The sequence below is a fragment of the Dendrobates tinctorius genome, unplaced genomic scaffold, assembly GCF_039654945.1.
Source record: "Dendrobates tinctorius isolate UK_male_01 unplaced genomic scaffold, ASM3965494v1 ptg000177l, whole genome shotgun sequence".
NCBI classification, from domain to species: domain Eukaryota; kingdom Metazoa; phylum Chordata; class Amphibia; order Anura; family Dendrobatidae; genus Dendrobates; species Dendrobates tinctorius.
The window spans coordinates 21,470,174-21,489,232 of NW_027361844.1; the positions used below are offsets into that span (position 1 = coordinate 21,470,174).

The window sequence follows — 19,059 nt, forward strand, 5'->3', positions numbered from 1 at the left end:
GTTGAAGCTGTCTAGCTCTCAAAGTTAATTTGTAATTTTTTATAATACAATGAACACTTTAAAAAATAATAGCTGAGCAACAATAGCAGAATTGCTCTTTTTCTCCATGGACACGTACAAATAATTCTTTCCTATTTTTCAGTACATTATTTGTTAAATGATACTCATGTTGATAGAAAAAGAAATAAGTTCTGCCTGTGAAAAAAAGAAAGGATCGTCATGGTTGTTTATACTGTGCGGGGGTGTCAAAGTCCAAGCACCACAGTTGCTTAAAGGAAGCGCACAACACTCCTGTGCTCTTGTAGCCTTTATTGTTTACCAGGCACAGCTCCGATCTTTTACTAGTGTCTGTTCCTAAGTATTGCTGCTCAATCATGTTTGACGTTTTGATTCTTGTTGGCCCCATCTCTGTTTCATGGCCTTTGGGTTAAATACCACCACTACCCTTGATTGCTATAGCTGTAGGACCTGTCTAGTAGGAATCCTACCAAAGGTTCACGCCAACCATTACACCTTAGGGCTCATACTCACATGCGAGAAACTCGAACGAGTCTCGCCCGTCAATACCCCACACTCGGATCGGCGCGTTCAGCTGCATAGAAATACATGCAGCTGAACGCTCCGATCCGAGTGCCGGTGGCAGTGCCGGGTATTGACGTGCGAGACTCGTCTGCCCTTAGGGCTAATTTGGGCTGAGGTTTGGAAGCCTTATAGGAACCATGTAGGCTTTCTCTTTGGTATGGTCATCCCGAAGAGGAAGTAATTAAAAATCGGGGTCAGACTTTTGATCATTAATAAACTGGTTCCAAGTGAGTGGACAAATGCTGGCATTTTAGGATCTTGTTAAAAAAAATGTATTTACTGAACTCATAAAGACTGGTCTTGGGTTAAATCCTCTAATACTGAATAGAATCCATCAAGACTATTTCCTTCTCTTTTTTATCTCCATCCTCAGTTGAGCTTTATGATTATATAGCCTTGCTACATTAAAATCTGAAGATTACTTTTTTATAATTACATCCAAATAGACATTTATAGATGCAAAGAGCAAGTGGGTATTAGATTTAAGGATGTGTAAAAAATCCAAGCGGTGGCTTTTGCTGAACAGTAGGAATGCATCTATCCATGTGCAGCCTAGCATATCAGCTCGGAGATATCATTCCTGCAGGTGTCATATGTTCAGCAGAAGCCAGTAGTCAGCGGCAGTGATTAACAAGATGTAAAAATTGACCTGATTTCTTTAGACTCATTCAACTGTAACGCCAGGCCTAGAGGTAGAAGACACCGCTGATAGCCAGTGACCTCGACCTGTCTGGACACAGAGTGCCCAAGGCGCATGTAATCCAGAGAGAAAAGAATCTGCAATATTCCAATTTATGTAAGAATATAAGCGTATTAATGTAGTGTTAATTACTAGCAATTAGTTTTGTAGATCTTTTTTGGGGCTGAGAAACAGGCATTTATTTAAACAATCAGCATTAGATTCCTGGTAGTTATAGAACATATAATAGGAAGAAACCTTTTTTTTTTGTATAAATCAAGTTTATTGAGGTATTTATACATGTCAATCATTATTAACAGAAAAAGAAAAGAACATACCGCTTGTACTATCACAGACATAAAAGAATTATATAACAACTATGACAGTTTTGCCCTAGAAAATCATACATATGAAACAAATTATGAATGGGCGCCTGAAGTGCTTGTTCATGTAGGCAATTAACATCAGTGCAACTTTGTCTATAGTCGAATTACATTTTAAATAAGAAGGTACCTAGACTAAGATTCTAAGTCTGTGAACGAATAGAAGATAGAGAAGAAAAATGGAAAGAAGAAAGGATAGGAAAAAAAAAGGGGTGGCGGTGGTGGGGGTTTCAAGGAGTAGGGTAGAAGATGTGATCCCATCCTGTAGACAGACTCCTATGACCCACCGTCTATGAATCCAACAACCAAGAATCCAATTCCGGCGATTCTCTAAATATAACCCAGGAGGCCCAAGTGTTACCATTCAATTGTCCTATCAATTGTTCCATCCTATATATGTCGTTGAGTTCCATCACCAAATCAGAGCGCGAGGGAACCTTTTCCTGTTTCCAAAATCTAGGAATCACGTTCCTAGTAGCAGTGAGAATATGCCTAAGAAGACCTTTCTTAAATCCAGAAATCGAGGAGCTACACAGGGACAGCAAAGCCACCTCCATTGTGGGTGTAATTTTGGTTATAGACAATCTGTTGAAGAGATCAAAGGACGTTAACCACACTTTCTGTATGAGTGGGCAGTACCACCAAATGTGTGCAAATGAACCTCTATCTTTTAAGCATCTCCAGCACGTCTCCGGTGTTGTTGGATAAATTAAGTTTAATTCTGATGGGCATCTGTACCATCTCAACTAGATTTTGTAGCTCTTCTCCTGCGACGTTGAGCAGAGCGATGACCTGAATGTACATAAGAGAATCTTTGTTCTTTCTTCAACTGATAAGGGTCTAGCCAAGCCAATCTCCCATTTTGAAAAAAATGCTGGGAAATCTCGCAATGGGGTCTGACCTTCTTGGAAGATTTTGTATAGTAAAGAAATAGTGTGATCTGTAGGGTTTGTCGATAAACAAAGAGTCTCAAATGGGGATAATATTCTATAGGGGTTGGATTGTTTAGCTAATTTAGTAATAAAACTTTTTATTTGCTCATAAAAGAACTATGCACCTGTTGGGGGCTCCTCATCCCTAAAAATGTCCTGGAGAGACCTCATTCCCATCTTTGTAACATAATCATGAACTATGGGGCGTGAATCTCTATTTTTATGTAGATAAACGTCTTTTTTTAGTCCTGCAGGAAAAGATGGATTGTCATATACAGGAGTAAGGGGGCCAGGAGACGATGAGATTTGGAATGAACCTTTTTTTTTAATTAAAAAAGTCCCTAAATTCTTTAAACAGTCATTATTGAGAGCTTGTTATAGGATAACCAACTAAGTAAAAGAAGTAGTAGTTCTACTAGTGATCTTCTGACATGTAATGATTACGTGTTCAAAAGTATAAACTAGACTTCGCCAATATGCGACAAACAAATATTACAAAAAATAAGAAAAAATGTAATACAAAAATTTCATGCATATAAGATTACATAAGGCCTCATTCAGACGTCCGTGTTGCACTTTCGTGTTGTATCAGTTTTTTTTGGTCTTTTCACATGTCCATTTTTCTCTGGCATCATGGATGAAAAGTGCCAATGCAAGTCTATGGGTCAATGAAGAACACGTACAGCAGTACGCCATCTGTGTACTATTCGTAGTTAACATTGTAAAGGATAGAAGCGTTGTCATTTATTTATCGATCTGTGAAAGACGCTGATGACACTGATGGTAAAAACAGACCAAACACTGATGGTAAAAACAGACCAAACACTGATGACACACTGATGGTAAAAACAGACCAAACACTGATGGTAAAAACAGACCAAGCACTGATGACACACTGATGGTAAAAATAGACTAAACACTGATGGTAAAAACAGACCAAACACTGATGACACACTGATGGTAAAAATAGACTAAACACTGATGGTAAAAACAGACCAAACACTGATGACACACTGATGCTAAAAACAGACCAAATACTGATGACACACTGATGGTAAAAATAGACTAAACACTGATGGTAAAAACAGACCAAACACTGATGACACACTGATGCTAAAAACAGACCAAATACTGATGACACACTGATGGTAAAAATAGACTAAACACTGATGGTAAAAACAGACCAAACACTGATGACACACTGATGCTAAAAACAGACCAAATACTGATGACACACTTGATGGTAAAAACGGACCAAACACTGATGGTAAAAACAGACCAAACACTGATGGTAAAAACAGACCAAACACTGATGACATCAATGCCATTTTTTTCACATTCATGTTTAAACACGGTTGTGTGAAATGTGGCCAAAGGCCACATTCACACTATCAGTATTTGGTCAGTATTTTACACTAATATTAGTAAGCCAAAACCAGGAGTGGGTGAAAAACAGACTAAACACTGATGGTAAAAACAGACCAAACACTGATGATAACAATGCCATTTTTTTCACATTCATGTTTAAACACGGTTGTGTGAAATGTGGCCAAAGGCCACATTCACACTATCAGTATTTGGTCAGTATTTTACACTAATATTAGTAAGCCAAAACCAGGAGTGGGTGAAAAACAGACTAAACACTGATGGTAAAAACAGACCAAACACTGATGACACACTGATGGTAAAAACAGACCAAACAATGATGACACACTTATGGTATAAACAGACTAAACACTGATGAAGCACTGATGGTAAAAACAGACCAAACAATGATGACACACTGATGGTAAAAACAGACTAAACACTGATGACACACTGATGGTAAAAACTGACCAAACAATGATGACACACTGATGGTAAAAACAGACCAAACAATGATGACACACTGATGGTAAAAACAGACCAAACACTGATGACACACTGATGGTAAAAACAGACAAAACACTGATGACACACTGATGGTAAAAACAGACCAAACAATGATGACACACTGATGGTAAAAACAGACCAAACAATGATGACACACTGATGGTAAAAACAGACCAAACAATGATGACACACTGATGGTATAAACAGACTAAACACTGATGAAGCACTGATGGTAAAAACAGACCAAACAAAGATGACACACTGATGGTAAAAACAGACTAAACACTAATGACACACTGATGGTAAAAACAGACCCAAACACTGATGGTAAAAACAGACCAAACAATGATGACACACTGATGGAAAAACTGACCAAACAATGATGACACACTGATGGTAAAAACAGACAAAACACTGATGACACACTGATGGTAAAAGCAGACTAAACACTGATGGTAAAAACAGACCAAACACTGATGGTAAAAACAGACCAATCACTGATGGTAAAAACAGACCAAACACTGATGATAACAATGCCATTTTTTTCACATTCATGTTTAAACACGGTTGTGTGAAATTTGGCCAAAGGCCACATTCACACTATCAGTATTTGGTCAGTATTTTACATTAATATTAGTAAGCCAAAACCAGCAGTGGGTGAAAAATACAGAAGTGGTGACATGTTTCTATTATACTTTTTCTGATTGTTCCACTCCTGGTTTTGGATTACAAATATTGAGGCAAAATACTGACCAAATACTGAATGTGTATGTTTTATATTGTGTAAAGTTATCAGGACTTAAAAATACATAAAAAAGACACAAAAATCACAGATATGAATCACATATGTAATAATGTTTTGTTTTTGGCTTAATTTTGAGACTGTTTTTCCCTTAAATCATATTTACCATTTCATGTGACTTTTCTGATAAAGCAATTTATGGCCACAACTCAAAGTTTTTTCATCAGAAATCTGGTGTAAAAAACTTAGAAAAGTGACAAATTTTAGCACATCTCAAAGTTGTGCAAACATTTAAAGGCTTTTGGTATTTTCACACTAGTCTGACTCAGATCCACCACAGTGGGAAGAGTTCGGGTAGGATGGACTGTGGCAGTGCCTGCCTGACAAACTTTTCAAAAGTTATTCCAACTGGCGTGGCATAACTTATGCCAAATATGTACTCCAGTCCCTAACTAGAGTAACATTTTTGACAAGGCGCACGCCGTTGTAAGCATACACAAGGGTGTAAGTCTGATTTTCAGTTTTCTTCTGAGTGGATATTAGCTGGATATGCACTCATAAACATCAAGGGTTCCTGCTCTTTAATTTCTATGTAATACATGTTGACAGTCATCAGTAACAGTGGAGGATATCATGCTAATGTGCTGAGCTGTGTAGATGTGAATCCATCTCAGTTGATATCAACACTTACTAGAAAGCCTCAGCACCTCTGTCTTACTCTGCTTCTCCTTCGCTGTTCACTTCCTATACAGTGGGTACAGAAAGTATTCAGACCCCTTTAAATTTTTCACTCTTTGTTTCATTGCAGCCATTTGGTAAATTCAAAAACGTTCATTTTTTTCTCATTAATGTACACTCAGCACTGGAAAAAAAAACAGAAATGTAGAAATTTTTGCCAATTTATAAAAAAAAGAAAAACTGAAATATCACATGGTCATAAATATTCAGACCCTTTGCTCAGTATTGAGTAGAAGCATCCTTTTTAGCTAGTACAGCCATGAGTCTTCTTGGGAATGATGCAACAAGTTTCTCACACCTGGATTTGGGGATCCTCTGCCATTCTTCCTTGCAGATCCTCTCCAGTTCTGTCAGGTTGGATGGTGAATGTTAGTGGACAGCCATTTTCAGGTCTCTCCAGATATGCTCAATTGGGTTTAGGTCAGGGCTCTGGCTGGGCCAGTCAAGAATGGTCACAGAGTTGTTCTGAAGCCACTCCTTTGCTATTTTAGCTGTGTGCTTAGGGTCATTGTCTTGTTGGAAGGTGAACCTTTGGCCAAGTCTGAGGTCCAGAGCACTCTGGAAGAGGTTTTCATCCAGGATATCTCTGTACTTGGCCGTATTCATGTTTCCTTCAATGGCCACCAGTCGTCATGTCCCTGCAGCTGAAAAACTCCCCAATAGCTTGATGCTGCCACCACCATGTTTCACTGTTGGGATTGTATTGGGCAGGTGATGAGCAGTGCCTGGTTTTCTCCACACATATCGCTTAGAATTATCACCAAAAAGGTCTATCTTCGTCTCATCAGACCAGAGAATCTTATTTCTCATAGTCTGGGAATCATTCATGTGTTTTTTTAGCAAACTCTATGCGGGCTTTCATATGTCTTGCACTGAGGAGAGGCTTCCGTCAGGCCACTGTGCCATAAAGGCTCAAATGGTGGAGGGCTGCAGTGATAGTTGACTTTGTGGAACTTTCTCCCATCTCCCTATTGCATCTGTAGAGCTCAGCCACAGTGATGTTAGGGTTCTTCTTTACCTCTCTCACCAAGGCTCTTCTCCCATGATTACTCAGTTTGGCTGGATGGCCAGGTCTAGGAAGACTTTTGGTGGTCCCAAACTTCTTCCATTTAAGGATTATGGACGCCACTGTGCTCTTAGGAACCTTGAGTACTGCAGAAATTCTTTTGTAACCTTGGCCAGATCTGTACCTTGCCACAATTGTCTCTGTGCTCCGTAGCCAGTTCCTTTGACCTCATGATTCTCATTTGGTCTGACATGCACTGTGAGCTGTGAGGTCTTGAATAGACAGGTGTGTGCCTTTACAAATCAAGTCCTATCAGTTTACTTAAACACAGCTGGACTCCAATGAAGGAGTTGAACCATCTGAAGGAGGATCACAAGGAAATTGGTAGCAGGTGACTTAAATATGAGTGTCTGAGCAAAGTGTCTGAATACTTATGACCATGTGATATTTTAGTTTTTATTTTTTAATAAATTTGCAAAAATTTCTACATTTCAGTTTTTTTTCAGTAAAGATGGGGTGTAGAGTGTACATTAATGAGAAAAAAATGAACTTTTTTGAATTTACCGTATGGCTGCAATGAAACAAAGAGTGTAAAATTTAAAGGGGTCTGAATACTTTCCGTACCCACTGTAGATGTAAGTAGTCAGTAGGATCCCTCAGTGAGCTGGCAGTCTGTCCTATGTTAAGCAGAATAGATTTTTGCATTTTTTCCAAAAGAAGGAATGATGAGTTAATGAGGCAAGGGTGAGAGGAAACAGTTGCTAATAAGTGGAATAAGAGACAAATTTCTCTGATAAGATACAATGCAAAGCTTTCTATATTTGCCTGTACTATTGAGTTATGCAAAGTTTGTTGAAATGACAAAGACGTTAAATGTGATTACCGTATACAGAACTTGCCGAATTTGTGTCTGACTGTATATAAAATTTGTAAACCCACACAGTCGTGAGTAATCTGTCCCTAAGCTTTTTAAATGTACTGTCATCTTTTCTCTAATCTGATGTACTGTACTTATGTCACTGTTGTTTTTTTCAATCAAAGAAGTCTTTTGATTTCTTAATTTGTTGAACTGCTGTCATGAGATTTAAAAAGCTTCATGGGTAAAGAATGCTGAAAATAACAAATAGTTTTTACTTATCTGGTGAACACCTGTGAGCTTTGCCTCCCTGCTGCTGCCTAAAGTTTTTTTTGTTGTCATGACTCAAGTGGTGAAATCTCTTCTACAATATGTGGCCAGGTGGCCATTCACTGACGTCAGTAATTTTATGCTGTCTGCCTCTGCATAAATGTTGACATCAGTGATTGGCTGCAGCGGTCATCTGCTGCAGCACGTGACAAAATTCTGGGCAGCATATTAGTTATGTCCAAGGAATAAAAATCCTGGTCATGATGATCATGCAGGTCCTTGGCTTGTTACAGCGCCAATCCAATTTTCAGTTCTCTCTCTTTTAACAACCTGAGCACCAATGTGATCTTTACATGTCCAGGACAGATTTTATCCTTCGGAAATGAACAGTGATGACTGAAAGGAGATATTATGTGAGTGATTAAATGGAATCTGTGAGCAGGATTTCATACTCCAAACTATTAATATGTGCTTGAAGCGCTTTCATAAACAGCCCCAGCAATACCTATACATGACAAGTCAGTTCATCTGTATTGATATTTAAATGGATATCTGAAGCCTCTGTTACTCCAGCTCTATTCCCTGCCCAGTGCCACCTCTTCTTGCTTAACTGATGGCTCCTTTGCCTTAAGTCACATAGCACAGAGGCTGTCAGTCAAGTAGGAGGAGGCGGTGCTGGGCAAGGAATAAAAATAGAGCTGGAATGACAGAGGCTTGAGATCTACCACAGCTCTTGAGCCTCATTTGCATATCAATTTAAATGATTTCTCGGTGATGGTGGAACAGACTAGCCTTGTAAAGCTGGACATGTCTATGAAAGAGCTACACATGCATAAAAATAGTTTTGCGGAGTGTAATATGGTGCGGGGCATCTCTTGCACCACCCCGGAACATTACATGAAGGTGGTGGGTCAAAGCAGGGTGTGTAACCGATGTTGCTGGTTGGCCAGGGCCAGATGTTTGACAATTCAAAGATGGTGACCACCAGTTTAAAATAACCTTCTTACTGAACATTAACTTGGGGGAGGGTTATATACAGTACATAGCAGGGACATATGTTCTGAAACGTTTCCTTCATAATGTGTAACATATTCCTTACACAAATGCAGTCCCTTTCCTTTTCTCTCTCTTTACTTGTTCACCATCTCTATATATAAAACTGAATGTGTGTGTGTTGTGGTGTAGTGACCACTGTGTACGCTGGAGGCACTGTGTGGGTGTCCCAGGAGGATGAGTGGCAGGATGCTGAATAATCATTATGTATCCCAAGGTAGGTGGCCTTGGGATGGAAGCTTGAATATGTGTGTTGATCATCAGAGGTACTGCTGAGCTTTTGCTACACTGTGTCAGGGAGAGCTTTCCAGGTAGCTGGTGAGACTGGCAGAAACAGCAACCTACAAATTCACCCAGGGGTGTGTGTTTAAAAACACCTATAGTAAAGACTATGTGAGTGTGCTTGTAGGACCTGTGATGAAGTCATAGCCATGTGATCCGGTGGGCGTGGCTACGGACCATATAAGGTGGCCAGGGCAGGTCACATGAGTGAATGCTTGGACCCGGTTGGTCCGTTTGGAAGGTCTCGCTGGAAGATGTCTGCCTTCCTGAAGTGCCTGTGTGCATAATGGCTGCACGTGTCTGACAGTTCCCAGGAGGGGGAATGAACGTCTGGAGTATGAAGCAGCCACAAAGTAACCATGACGGGGTGAGATAACTGTAAGGCTAGAGAGCCTGCGTATTGGATTGGACATTGCATAACCTGTGTGACTACTAGAGTGGAGCTCTGTCATGGACGCTATGCTGTTTGATATGAACGTTCTATTGCTGTGGGTTTATGATGCCTGAATAAACCGCATGGACTGTATTGTTTTATGGAAAACCTGTGCCGGATCTGATTATTTGGCTGCAAAGCGAGTATCCCCTACTTTAATGACAAGCGCTACCTTACAGTGTGTATCACCAACCAATCACGAAGCATCTTTCATTTCAACAGAGCTGTTCAAAAGAAGCTGAGCTATGATTGGTTGCTATGAACAACAGTTTTCCTTGCAACCAATCACTAAGCATCTCTCATTTCACCAGACCTGGTTAAAAGAAGCTGAGCTGTGATTGGTTGCTATGAGCAAGTTTTCCTACTTGACAACACCTCAGCAGTCACTGACATGGTGTGAGAAATCTAGCATCCCTGGAACATAAGCTCCCAGCCATTGTCTGCCCCCCAAAAAGGAGCACAGAGCACATGACAGAAATGAATCCCCCCCTCCTGTGCCTATATACACATCACACATCCTCCATCATATAGGCACATCTTCCCTCTTAAAGGGATCATTGGTATGGAAGTCAGAGCAAATCCATCCAGCGCTTTGGTTTTGACCCCAGGCCTCTCTTAAAGGATCTCCGGTATGGAAGTTAGGACCGTTCCACTCAGCTCTGTGGTTCTGACCCCAGTTTCTCTTAAAGGGATCATTGGTATAGAATTTAGGGCAAATCCACTCTGCGCTTTGGTACTAACCCCAGGCTTTTCTTAAAGGGATCTCCGGTATGGAAGTCAGGGCAATTGCCTTCAAATGCTCTGGTACTGACCCCAGGCTCTCTTAAAGGGATTTCCTGTATGGAAGTTAGGGCAAATCCCTCAGTGCTCTGATTCTGACCCCAGGGTTCTCTTGAAGAGATAATTGGTATGCATTCAGGGCAAATCCACTCAGCGCTCTGGTTCTGATCCCAGTCTCTATTAAAGGGATCCCCGGTATGGAAGTGAGGGCAAATCTACTTTGCACTTTGGTACTGACCCCAGGCCTCTCTTAAAGGGATCTACGGTATGGAAGTTATGGTAAATCTCTCAGCGCTCTGATTCTCACCCCAGGCTTCTATTAAAGGGATCATTGGTATGGAAGTCAGGGCAAATCCACTCAGCGCTCTGGTTCTGACGCCAGGACTCTCTTAAAGGGATCCCCGGTATGGAAGTTAGGACCGTTCCACTAAGCACTCTGGTTCTGACGCCAGGCCTCTCTTAAACGGATCCCCGGTATGGAAGTTAGGGCAATTCCACTCAGCGTTCTGGTTCTGACCCCAGGCTCTCTTAAATGGATCCCCGGTATGGAAGTCAGGGCAATTGCCTTCAAATGCTCTGGTACTGACCCCAGGCTCTCTTATAGAGATCTCCTGTATGGAAGTTCGGACAAATCCCTCAGCGCTCTGATTCTGACCCCAGGGTTCTATTAAATGGATCATTGGTATGCAAGTCAGGTCAGGGCAAATCCACTCAGCGCACTGGTTCTGATCCCAGGCTCTCTTAAAGGGATCCCTGGTATGGAAGTTAGGGCAAATCCACTCAGTGCTCTGGTTCTGACCCAAGGCCTCTTAAAGGGATCCCCGGTATGGAAGTGAGGGCAATTCCACTCTGCGCTTTGGTACTGACCCCAGGCCTCTCTTAAGGGGATCTCCGGTATGGAAGTTATGGTAAATCCCTCAGCGCTCTGATTCTCACCCCAGGCTTCTATTAAAGGGATCATTGGTATGGAAGTCAGAGCAAATCCACTCAGCGCTCTGGTTCTGACACCAGGCCTCTCTTAAAGGGATCCCCGGTATGGATGTTAGGACCGTTCCACTTAGCGCTCTGGTTGTGACCCCAGGCTGATGGGATGATATGGGATATTAGGGGTAGTAGTCCGGTGGCTCTGGCTGCCGGGATGATGTGGAATATTAGTGGTAGTTGTCCGGTGGCTCTGGCTGAAATAAAGATGACGTGGGATATTAGGGGTAGTAGTCCAGTGGCTCTGGCTGATGGAACGATGTGGGATATTAGGAGTAGTAGTCCGGTGGCTCTGGCTGACGGGACGATGTGGGATATTATGAGTAGTAGTCCGGTTGCTCTGGCTGATGGGACGATGTGGGATATTAGAGGCAGTAGTCCGGTGGCTCTGGCTGACGGGATTGTGACGAACGGGCAGACCGCTGCCACCAAATTGTGACGGACAGCGGACTCTGTGCCACCAATATGTGACGATACCACCACCGACACGGGTTTGTCAGCGGACGGAGGGACGCGATGCACTGCCGGCACACGGCTATCACGGGCACAGTGGGGGCTTATCTTAGTTATCCCAGCACCACGTGACAAAAATACAGCAAGCTAATCTTGCTCTGACAATTTACAGCAGGGGGGTATTTTGGATGCCCCACCACTGCTAACAACCTTCCAAGAACTGCGGGGATTTATGTATATCCCACTTTCTCAGTTCCACTTTGGAACTCGCAGCTCTCCGGTGCCCCCCCCTTACCCTCAGATCAGTCAGGGAACTACACCTAGGGTAATTAGTCGCCGGATGGGCTGCTTGCTGTGCATGGGCAATTAGACTACTGCAGTAAGGGAATTATCAGTGCTGTGGCCGCAGCCCCTCATTCAGCATGTAAGACCCGTCTGTACTGCCAGCTAGCCTAGCCAGCCACGCACACCACGCTGCCACCAGCCACGCTTTACTTAATCAAAGAGTTAATTAAGAGGGTCCGCGGCAAACCCCTCAAATTAGTAGCGATTATCTAGAAAAGGCGCATAGTTCGTTTCTTAGAGCATGGAGGCAAACTAATAGATTTTTATCATTTATTCCCAAAAGAGCAGTGATTATACAGATAAAAGTTGCTATAAAGTTGAGACATTACATATGTACAAATACAAATATAAAACAAAGTGGATGAAAGAACAGAAAGTAACACTCACATGTGCGTAGTTGGTATTAGGCAGACCATGTGGCTCGGGGAGGGGCGCTTAACCAAACGTCCCCACTCATTGGCACATCTCTCTGGCAGGAGGACTCCAGCTGACCTGCCTGATATTTGGTAGGGAATACCTACAGCCTAGGGTCTGTGACCTCACGAAATGGGCGGTCTGGAGAGGTCCAACCTCCCTCTCTCCAAGTTATGATTTGGCTACAAAACTTAGAATAACTATATCTAAACGAGAAAAGCCTGTACCAACACACATAGGGCATCATTGTTTGTGATTTACCGAATAGAATCTGAAGGCACCAAGCATGCCATAATTAAGACCCTCCATTTGGGAGCAATCCATATCTCAGTTTCTGGAGAGATTAGGATTTTGCAAGAGCCACCGTTGGGAAGCCGGGTCCGCGCAGATCACAGAAATGTTTGTTTCGTTTTTCTGTCGCGATCGGAGCCCATGCTAGCCTATTTTAATATCTCTCACAGTTTTATTTTAGACACATGTCCCAGAGGACAAAGGACTTACTTTAGCTGTGTAGGGAGGGGGGAGGAGAAGAATTCTACACTGAGGCTTCAGGTTTCACAGAGCTGCATGCAGGAAGACGCTGGTGTGTGTTGCGGGGGAAGAGAGGGGGGGTTACAGCTACATGACAGAGGGATTTTCTAGAATGTTCCAGAAACATATCTACAGTACATTACAGGGATGATGTGGGATATTATAGTGAATGTGGCTATGCGGAGTGGGCGGGGCTCTACACTCAGCTTTATATACATAAATATAATCATTATAATTTATTTTAACCAACCGTAGTTAGTTGCTATGCCTGGGCAGCGCCGGGCTCTTCAGCTAGTTCCTCATTATTTCACGAAAATCCAGCTCGACACTACAGGTCAGTTAGCAATAGTCCCTTAGGCTGGGTTCACATAGCGTTAATGGTGTGCATTTAACGCATCCGTTACATAGCGGCATTAACGCAATGTAACGGATGCGTTAATGCACCCATACACTGCTATAGACAAGCGCATCGCTAACGCATGCCATAATCAGCATTAGCGATGTACCGTCATTCTGTGACGGACCCTCAGAGGCGGGCTGCAGCGTCCGAGGCTCCATTACCTCTAGCACAGATGAAGCTTCTGCACTAGCGGGAACACATAGCGTGATCGCGTTATGAGAGTAGCATTAATGCAGTCCATCAACGCTATGCGTTGAACGCACTGCATTAACACTATGTGAACCTGGCCTAACTCAAACCGCGGTTCCATGTCTTCTTTTCCCAATGGGGAACTATGGTACCAGTATGGCCGATATTCAGTTTTTCCTCTCTGACGTTCTCAAACTCCCACCACGGAAACTCTCTTCGTCACACGTACTCAGTCTTGTCTAGGCCCTTTACCTTTAGGAGTTATAATCTCTGGACCTTACTGCTAGGCGTCCTCTCTCAGGACCCATCTGCGATAAATCATTGTCTCTCAGTTAATCTTAATTTTTTTTTGCTCCGGATCACACACTCACTCTCTTTCCCTGTCTCCTCTTACTTCTAGGGACATCCAAAAAATGTTGCACTGCTCACACCAGACCTTAGGTCTGTTGTCTGCACTTTAGTCCTTATCTGACATTTTGACAGGACCTGTCTCTTGTCGCTTCAGCATAGTCCCTCCCACTCAGGGCTAGTCCCAACCATTAACTCTAACTGTCCCTGTCAACTTCCTGTTGCTGGGCAGAGTACAGTCTTGTCACCGACAACACAGATCACTACACATATAAACATCACAAACCATATCACTATTCACATTGCACATTATAACAATATACTAGTTTCTTCCAGTGGAAACATGGGCAGTATTTCAATCTCCATACAGGGGGTGAAGTCTTGCTGATAGATTCTTTACAGAAAGCAAATTAGAAAATTCTATGCAGTATTATATTATTACATGTTATTTACTTATAAATGATATATTATATTTTTATCTTACAGAGAATAACTTGTTTGCTGAAATAATTTTCCAAATACTCTCCATGTCAATGAGAAGGTTAGGCTCTATTCATCCCTTATACAGTATATTTTTTAGCTAGAGCCTTCCTTACCATACTTTAATTGCATTCTTTCCTGTGGTATAAATTGCTTTTTTTGTACAATTTAATGGTCTGTATGTATGTTAAGCATTGTGTAAAAAGAGGAAATTAATATTTTATTAACTCACTAAATGGAGGGCTATGTCCAGAAAAGATTAAAGGAATCAGTTTAACCAACAATCATTGACTTTAGATGGAGTAGTGGTGTCTGGCCTTTTCCTTTCTTGTCGCACAATGCGACCCTTTCACTAGTCCAGGACATCTTTTCTCATTGCAACTAGCTTTTCAGGCAAGATAAGGAGCATTTGTTAAAACTTTGTAAGAAGCAAATGGAAAGATTTATGTGAATATAACTGGAACAATGATGGTCTGTTGAAGACCACAGTTGAGCTTCTGTTTGCCAAACAAGAGTCCACAGATTTAAGGTAAAGAGGGTTTTACTGGTTTTCACAGTAGTTTTATGCAGGTACAGTGTTTTCCCTAGGTATTCCCCACGTGCTTCGTTCAGAAATTCATATGATATATTGAAGTATTGTTGGTCCATGTCTAATAAATGTGTAAATTGGTGTCAACCTTTAATAAAAAATACAAAAAAGAACCCAAAACCTCAAAGATTATATAACCATTCAAATAAACATTTTATTATGCAGAGTATGTGCTAAATCCAGAACCTACTGATTCAATCCTTCTTGCTCTGACCAATTTTAATTTTACACTTTCATTTTTCCTCATTTTCCAAGAACCATTCTTAGCAGTGGTGGGGGGGGCTTGCTTTTTGGAGAGTATACCGGTAGTTTAGAATGTCACCATTCACTTTACTCTATAATGTACTGAAAAGCAAGAAAAAAGTCTGTATTTGGAAGAAAAATCTAGTTTCAGCATTGTTGCTCTAGTTTACATTTTCTAGTGCTCAAGGTTAAGTAAAAATGAGCTTCTAGAGTTCAACAAAATTACAGTGATACCAAATTTTTTTATTACTTTTTTATGTTTTATATTTTTCTTGTATCCACTGTGTGGGGAAAAACAACCTTGCACTTTATTCTGTAGCTTAATACATTTACCGCAATTACAGATTTACTGTATGTTGTTTTTTATGTTTTATGGCTTTTGTGAAATAGCAAAAATATTACTTTTTTTGTTATTTTTTTTAAGACCTATAAACTTTTTCATTTTTTGAGCTGTGTGCATTTTGGTTGCAGGTTTCTGGCTGGAGGAAGTATGACGGATAACAGGCAGGATGAGCCCAAATCATCCCACTGGGCACCAGGACAGCTCAGTGAGGCTTCACCTCTTCCGCACGCAACAGATATGAAAGAGCAAGGGGGAGCAGGAGATGGTATGGTCCACAGCTCCAATGGCATTCCCTTCAGAGGGACAGAAGGAAGAGGGTATGGGGAGAGGGCCCTTCAAGACTCCCATCCAACAAGCAAGGAGAATGGCATCAATGGAGAGATGCCATCCGGAGATTCGGAAACTGCAGGTAAGAATGTGTATTTAGGCGTCACAATTCTCTATATTGTTGTATCTTTTAGGTTTTGTTCACATTGCATTGCTTATTAACATTTGATACATATGTAAGAGTACCAGCAGGAATGGGACGCAGGCAGAGCAAGGGTTAACAGGTTTATTTACAGGAGAATACTCCACGCAGGGAGGTAAATAGTTAAACAGTCGGGAGATAAAGAGTTAGTCAGGGGAGACAAACGGTACATTAAAGGCAAAGTATATAACAACAGTTCATATGACGTTAGTTTGTTAGCTTTGATATAAGGCAGTCCTTAAACTGCAGCTTCTACTGCGAACTCAATTGCGTCGCAACGGCTGACGCTGTGTCCTCTCTAGTGGGGTCAGGTAGATGACAAGACCCCGTCTTCTGGTAACAGTGGTCGGTCTCCGGTACCTACCACTGCCCCTTGTCTATATACTGCAGTGGCTATTAAAGGCACGGGTCACAGACCAGTACGAGCCAAACGTGGCTCCTTAACTGTCTTAACTGATGTAGAGAAGTCACAAAGGTCAGGACAACTATTCTGTGTCCACGTCAGGGTGCGAGTGTCAGTCCTATGTGGCCTCTCTTAGGCAGCGTGTGTGCGGTACTCACGGTCAGGTTGTGTACGACACCTGGTACTCTCTGGCTGTCACTGGACACACACCACATGTCCCACTCTCCCTGGTCCCCTCTGTTGGTGGCGGGCGACGCTGGTCTGCCTGACACTGGTACTCCCTGCCGGAGCACTCCTCTCTTGGTCTGCTGCAACACCCTGCTCGGCTCCGCTCTGGGTGCACAGCTCTGCTCCGTACGGCTCTCACTGCTGGCACAACTCTGCACTGCTGGCATGGCTCTCTGCTGGCACAGCTCTGCTATGCTGGCACGGCTCTATTCTGGACAACTCTCTCTGCTGACACAACTCTGCTCTGCAGACAATGGGGGCTCCTTCCATACAGCCCGTCGCCAAGTCAGTCCTCTTAGGTGGGGGATGCCAAGCGCTCTGCTCACCACTCTGCACGCTGCTCTCTGCGCTGTTCCTCATCGGTGCCAGACTGCAGTCCTTCCTGCGCTTTTTCCTTTTATCCCCCTGCTGCTGCGCGCAGTTTTCTGGCTCTCCCCGCCCCCTCATGTCAGCAGGATGCTCCGTCTCCCGTGAACAGAGGATGCAGCCCTCCCAGTTCCGGACCTGGCATGCAGGTACCCGCTGTTCCGTCTATCTCCATGGGCGAGGATTCGTCGTACTCCAGGATGCTCACCTGAGGGCCTACAGCTGCCCACAATTTTCGCAACTCCTCCTGCCTTTCTGGCACCATCTTCTCCCAGTAAGGCTTGTAGAGGTCACTCCAACTTTTGAGTAAAGTGGTAGGGACTCTAGTCACTTTCCTCACATCTTCTGTATTATCCAATTTCTCTGCAACATCAGTCACTTTCACACCTTTCTTCTTCTTTTTTCCTTTTCTTAGCTTTGCTGCCAGCAGATGGTTCGTCCTTTTCCTTGTCTTCTTCGGAAACCTTAGAGACTTCTTGCTCGGACTCCTCAGTCTGTGGACTAAGTACTGGCAATTCTTCTTCAAAGCACCCCCTCTCTTTGACAGGCGCACTCCCATCAGGACTGAGATCGGATGAATTAAGGTCATGTAGACCAGACCCTTTGTCGTCCTCGCTGGGTCCTGCGGGCGTCACTTCACATTGCTTTTCAGTCACACTCTCTGCTTCACCCGGCTGCTTCGTCTCTTCCAACCTATCAAAATCTCCGGGGCTGTCGGGCCGCAAACTTTCCACTTCAGAGAGCGAAGCCAGTGGTTCTTCCTCCTCACAAATGTGATTCATGGAAGTGGGCATACTGGGAACACTTGGTACTTGTTCCCTTTGTACGGGTCCCTGTAACAGGCAGGGATACGACAGGCTTCGGTGGATCATTTGATTAGACACTTCTTCCCTTTCGGGTTGGTCTTTACGGACAGCACCCTTGGATCCAGTTTGGAGTGTCACCAGACTCACCTCTTCATATTCTGGAGCTGTCGGAGGTAATGTCTCAGGACCTTCTTCCTCTTCATAGTCCACTGTTTCTAGCGGGAGTATCTCAGGGGCACCTTGCTGGTCTTCCATTGGATCGGGGTCCCCTGAGCTGACGGACGGCAAACTGTCCACTTCAGAGGAAAAGTCAAGTGATTCTTCCTTCTCACAAACAGGAACCGTGGGAGTGGGAGTCTCAGGGACATCTGGCTCTTTCTTTTCTTCAGGCTGAGTCTCACAGACAGAACCTTCGGATCCAAGTTGGTGCTCCACCAGGCTTGCCTCCACATGCCTGACCAACGCAGCCATCTCACCGTAGACAGTCGACAGCTTCTCCATCTCTTCTCCGTGTCCGCTGTCGTGGCTCTGACTGGGTGTGGCTCCTCTCTTTTCGCTGTACCACTTCCCCAGGTACGACGTTCTCTCCAATTGACAGGACTCTCCAATTGACAGGACTTTCGGAGAGAAGAGCGAACATTCCCCGTCGTCTGTTTTGGGTAGGGAATCTTCTGGACAGGTGTCCCATTCTTCCACACACCCAACACCCTCATCTGCGTCTGTCTGATGGGTGCCTCAGTCTGGATCATCGGCCTCTGTGAGTAGCGTATCCCTTCGGCTTCTGGTCTTCACCCCGGGATACGGGGTTAAACTCTGGAGCTGCTACTAAAGTGGCATTCGTGCTCCGCACCTCCCGTCTGACT

General features: G+C 43.2%; 1 protein-coding gene across 15 annotated transcripts in view; it reads left to right on the top strand.

The window, feature by feature from the left end:
• The window catches only part of MAP2 (microtubule associated protein 2), a 344,963-nt gene that overhangs the window by 194,980 nt on the left and 130,924 nt on the right, over positions 1 to 19,059 (top strand). For all 15 annotated transcript variants that reach the window (XM_073551582.1, XM_073551594.1, XM_073551580.1 and 12 more), the window contains one exon: positions 16,053 to 16,333. In XM_073551582.1, the coding sequence (XP_073407683.1) occupies positions 16,072 to 16,333 (262 nt within the window). In that variant the 5' untranslated portion in view covers positions 16,053 to 16,071. The remainder of the gene's footprint in view (positions 1 to 16,052; positions 16,334 to 19,059) is intronic.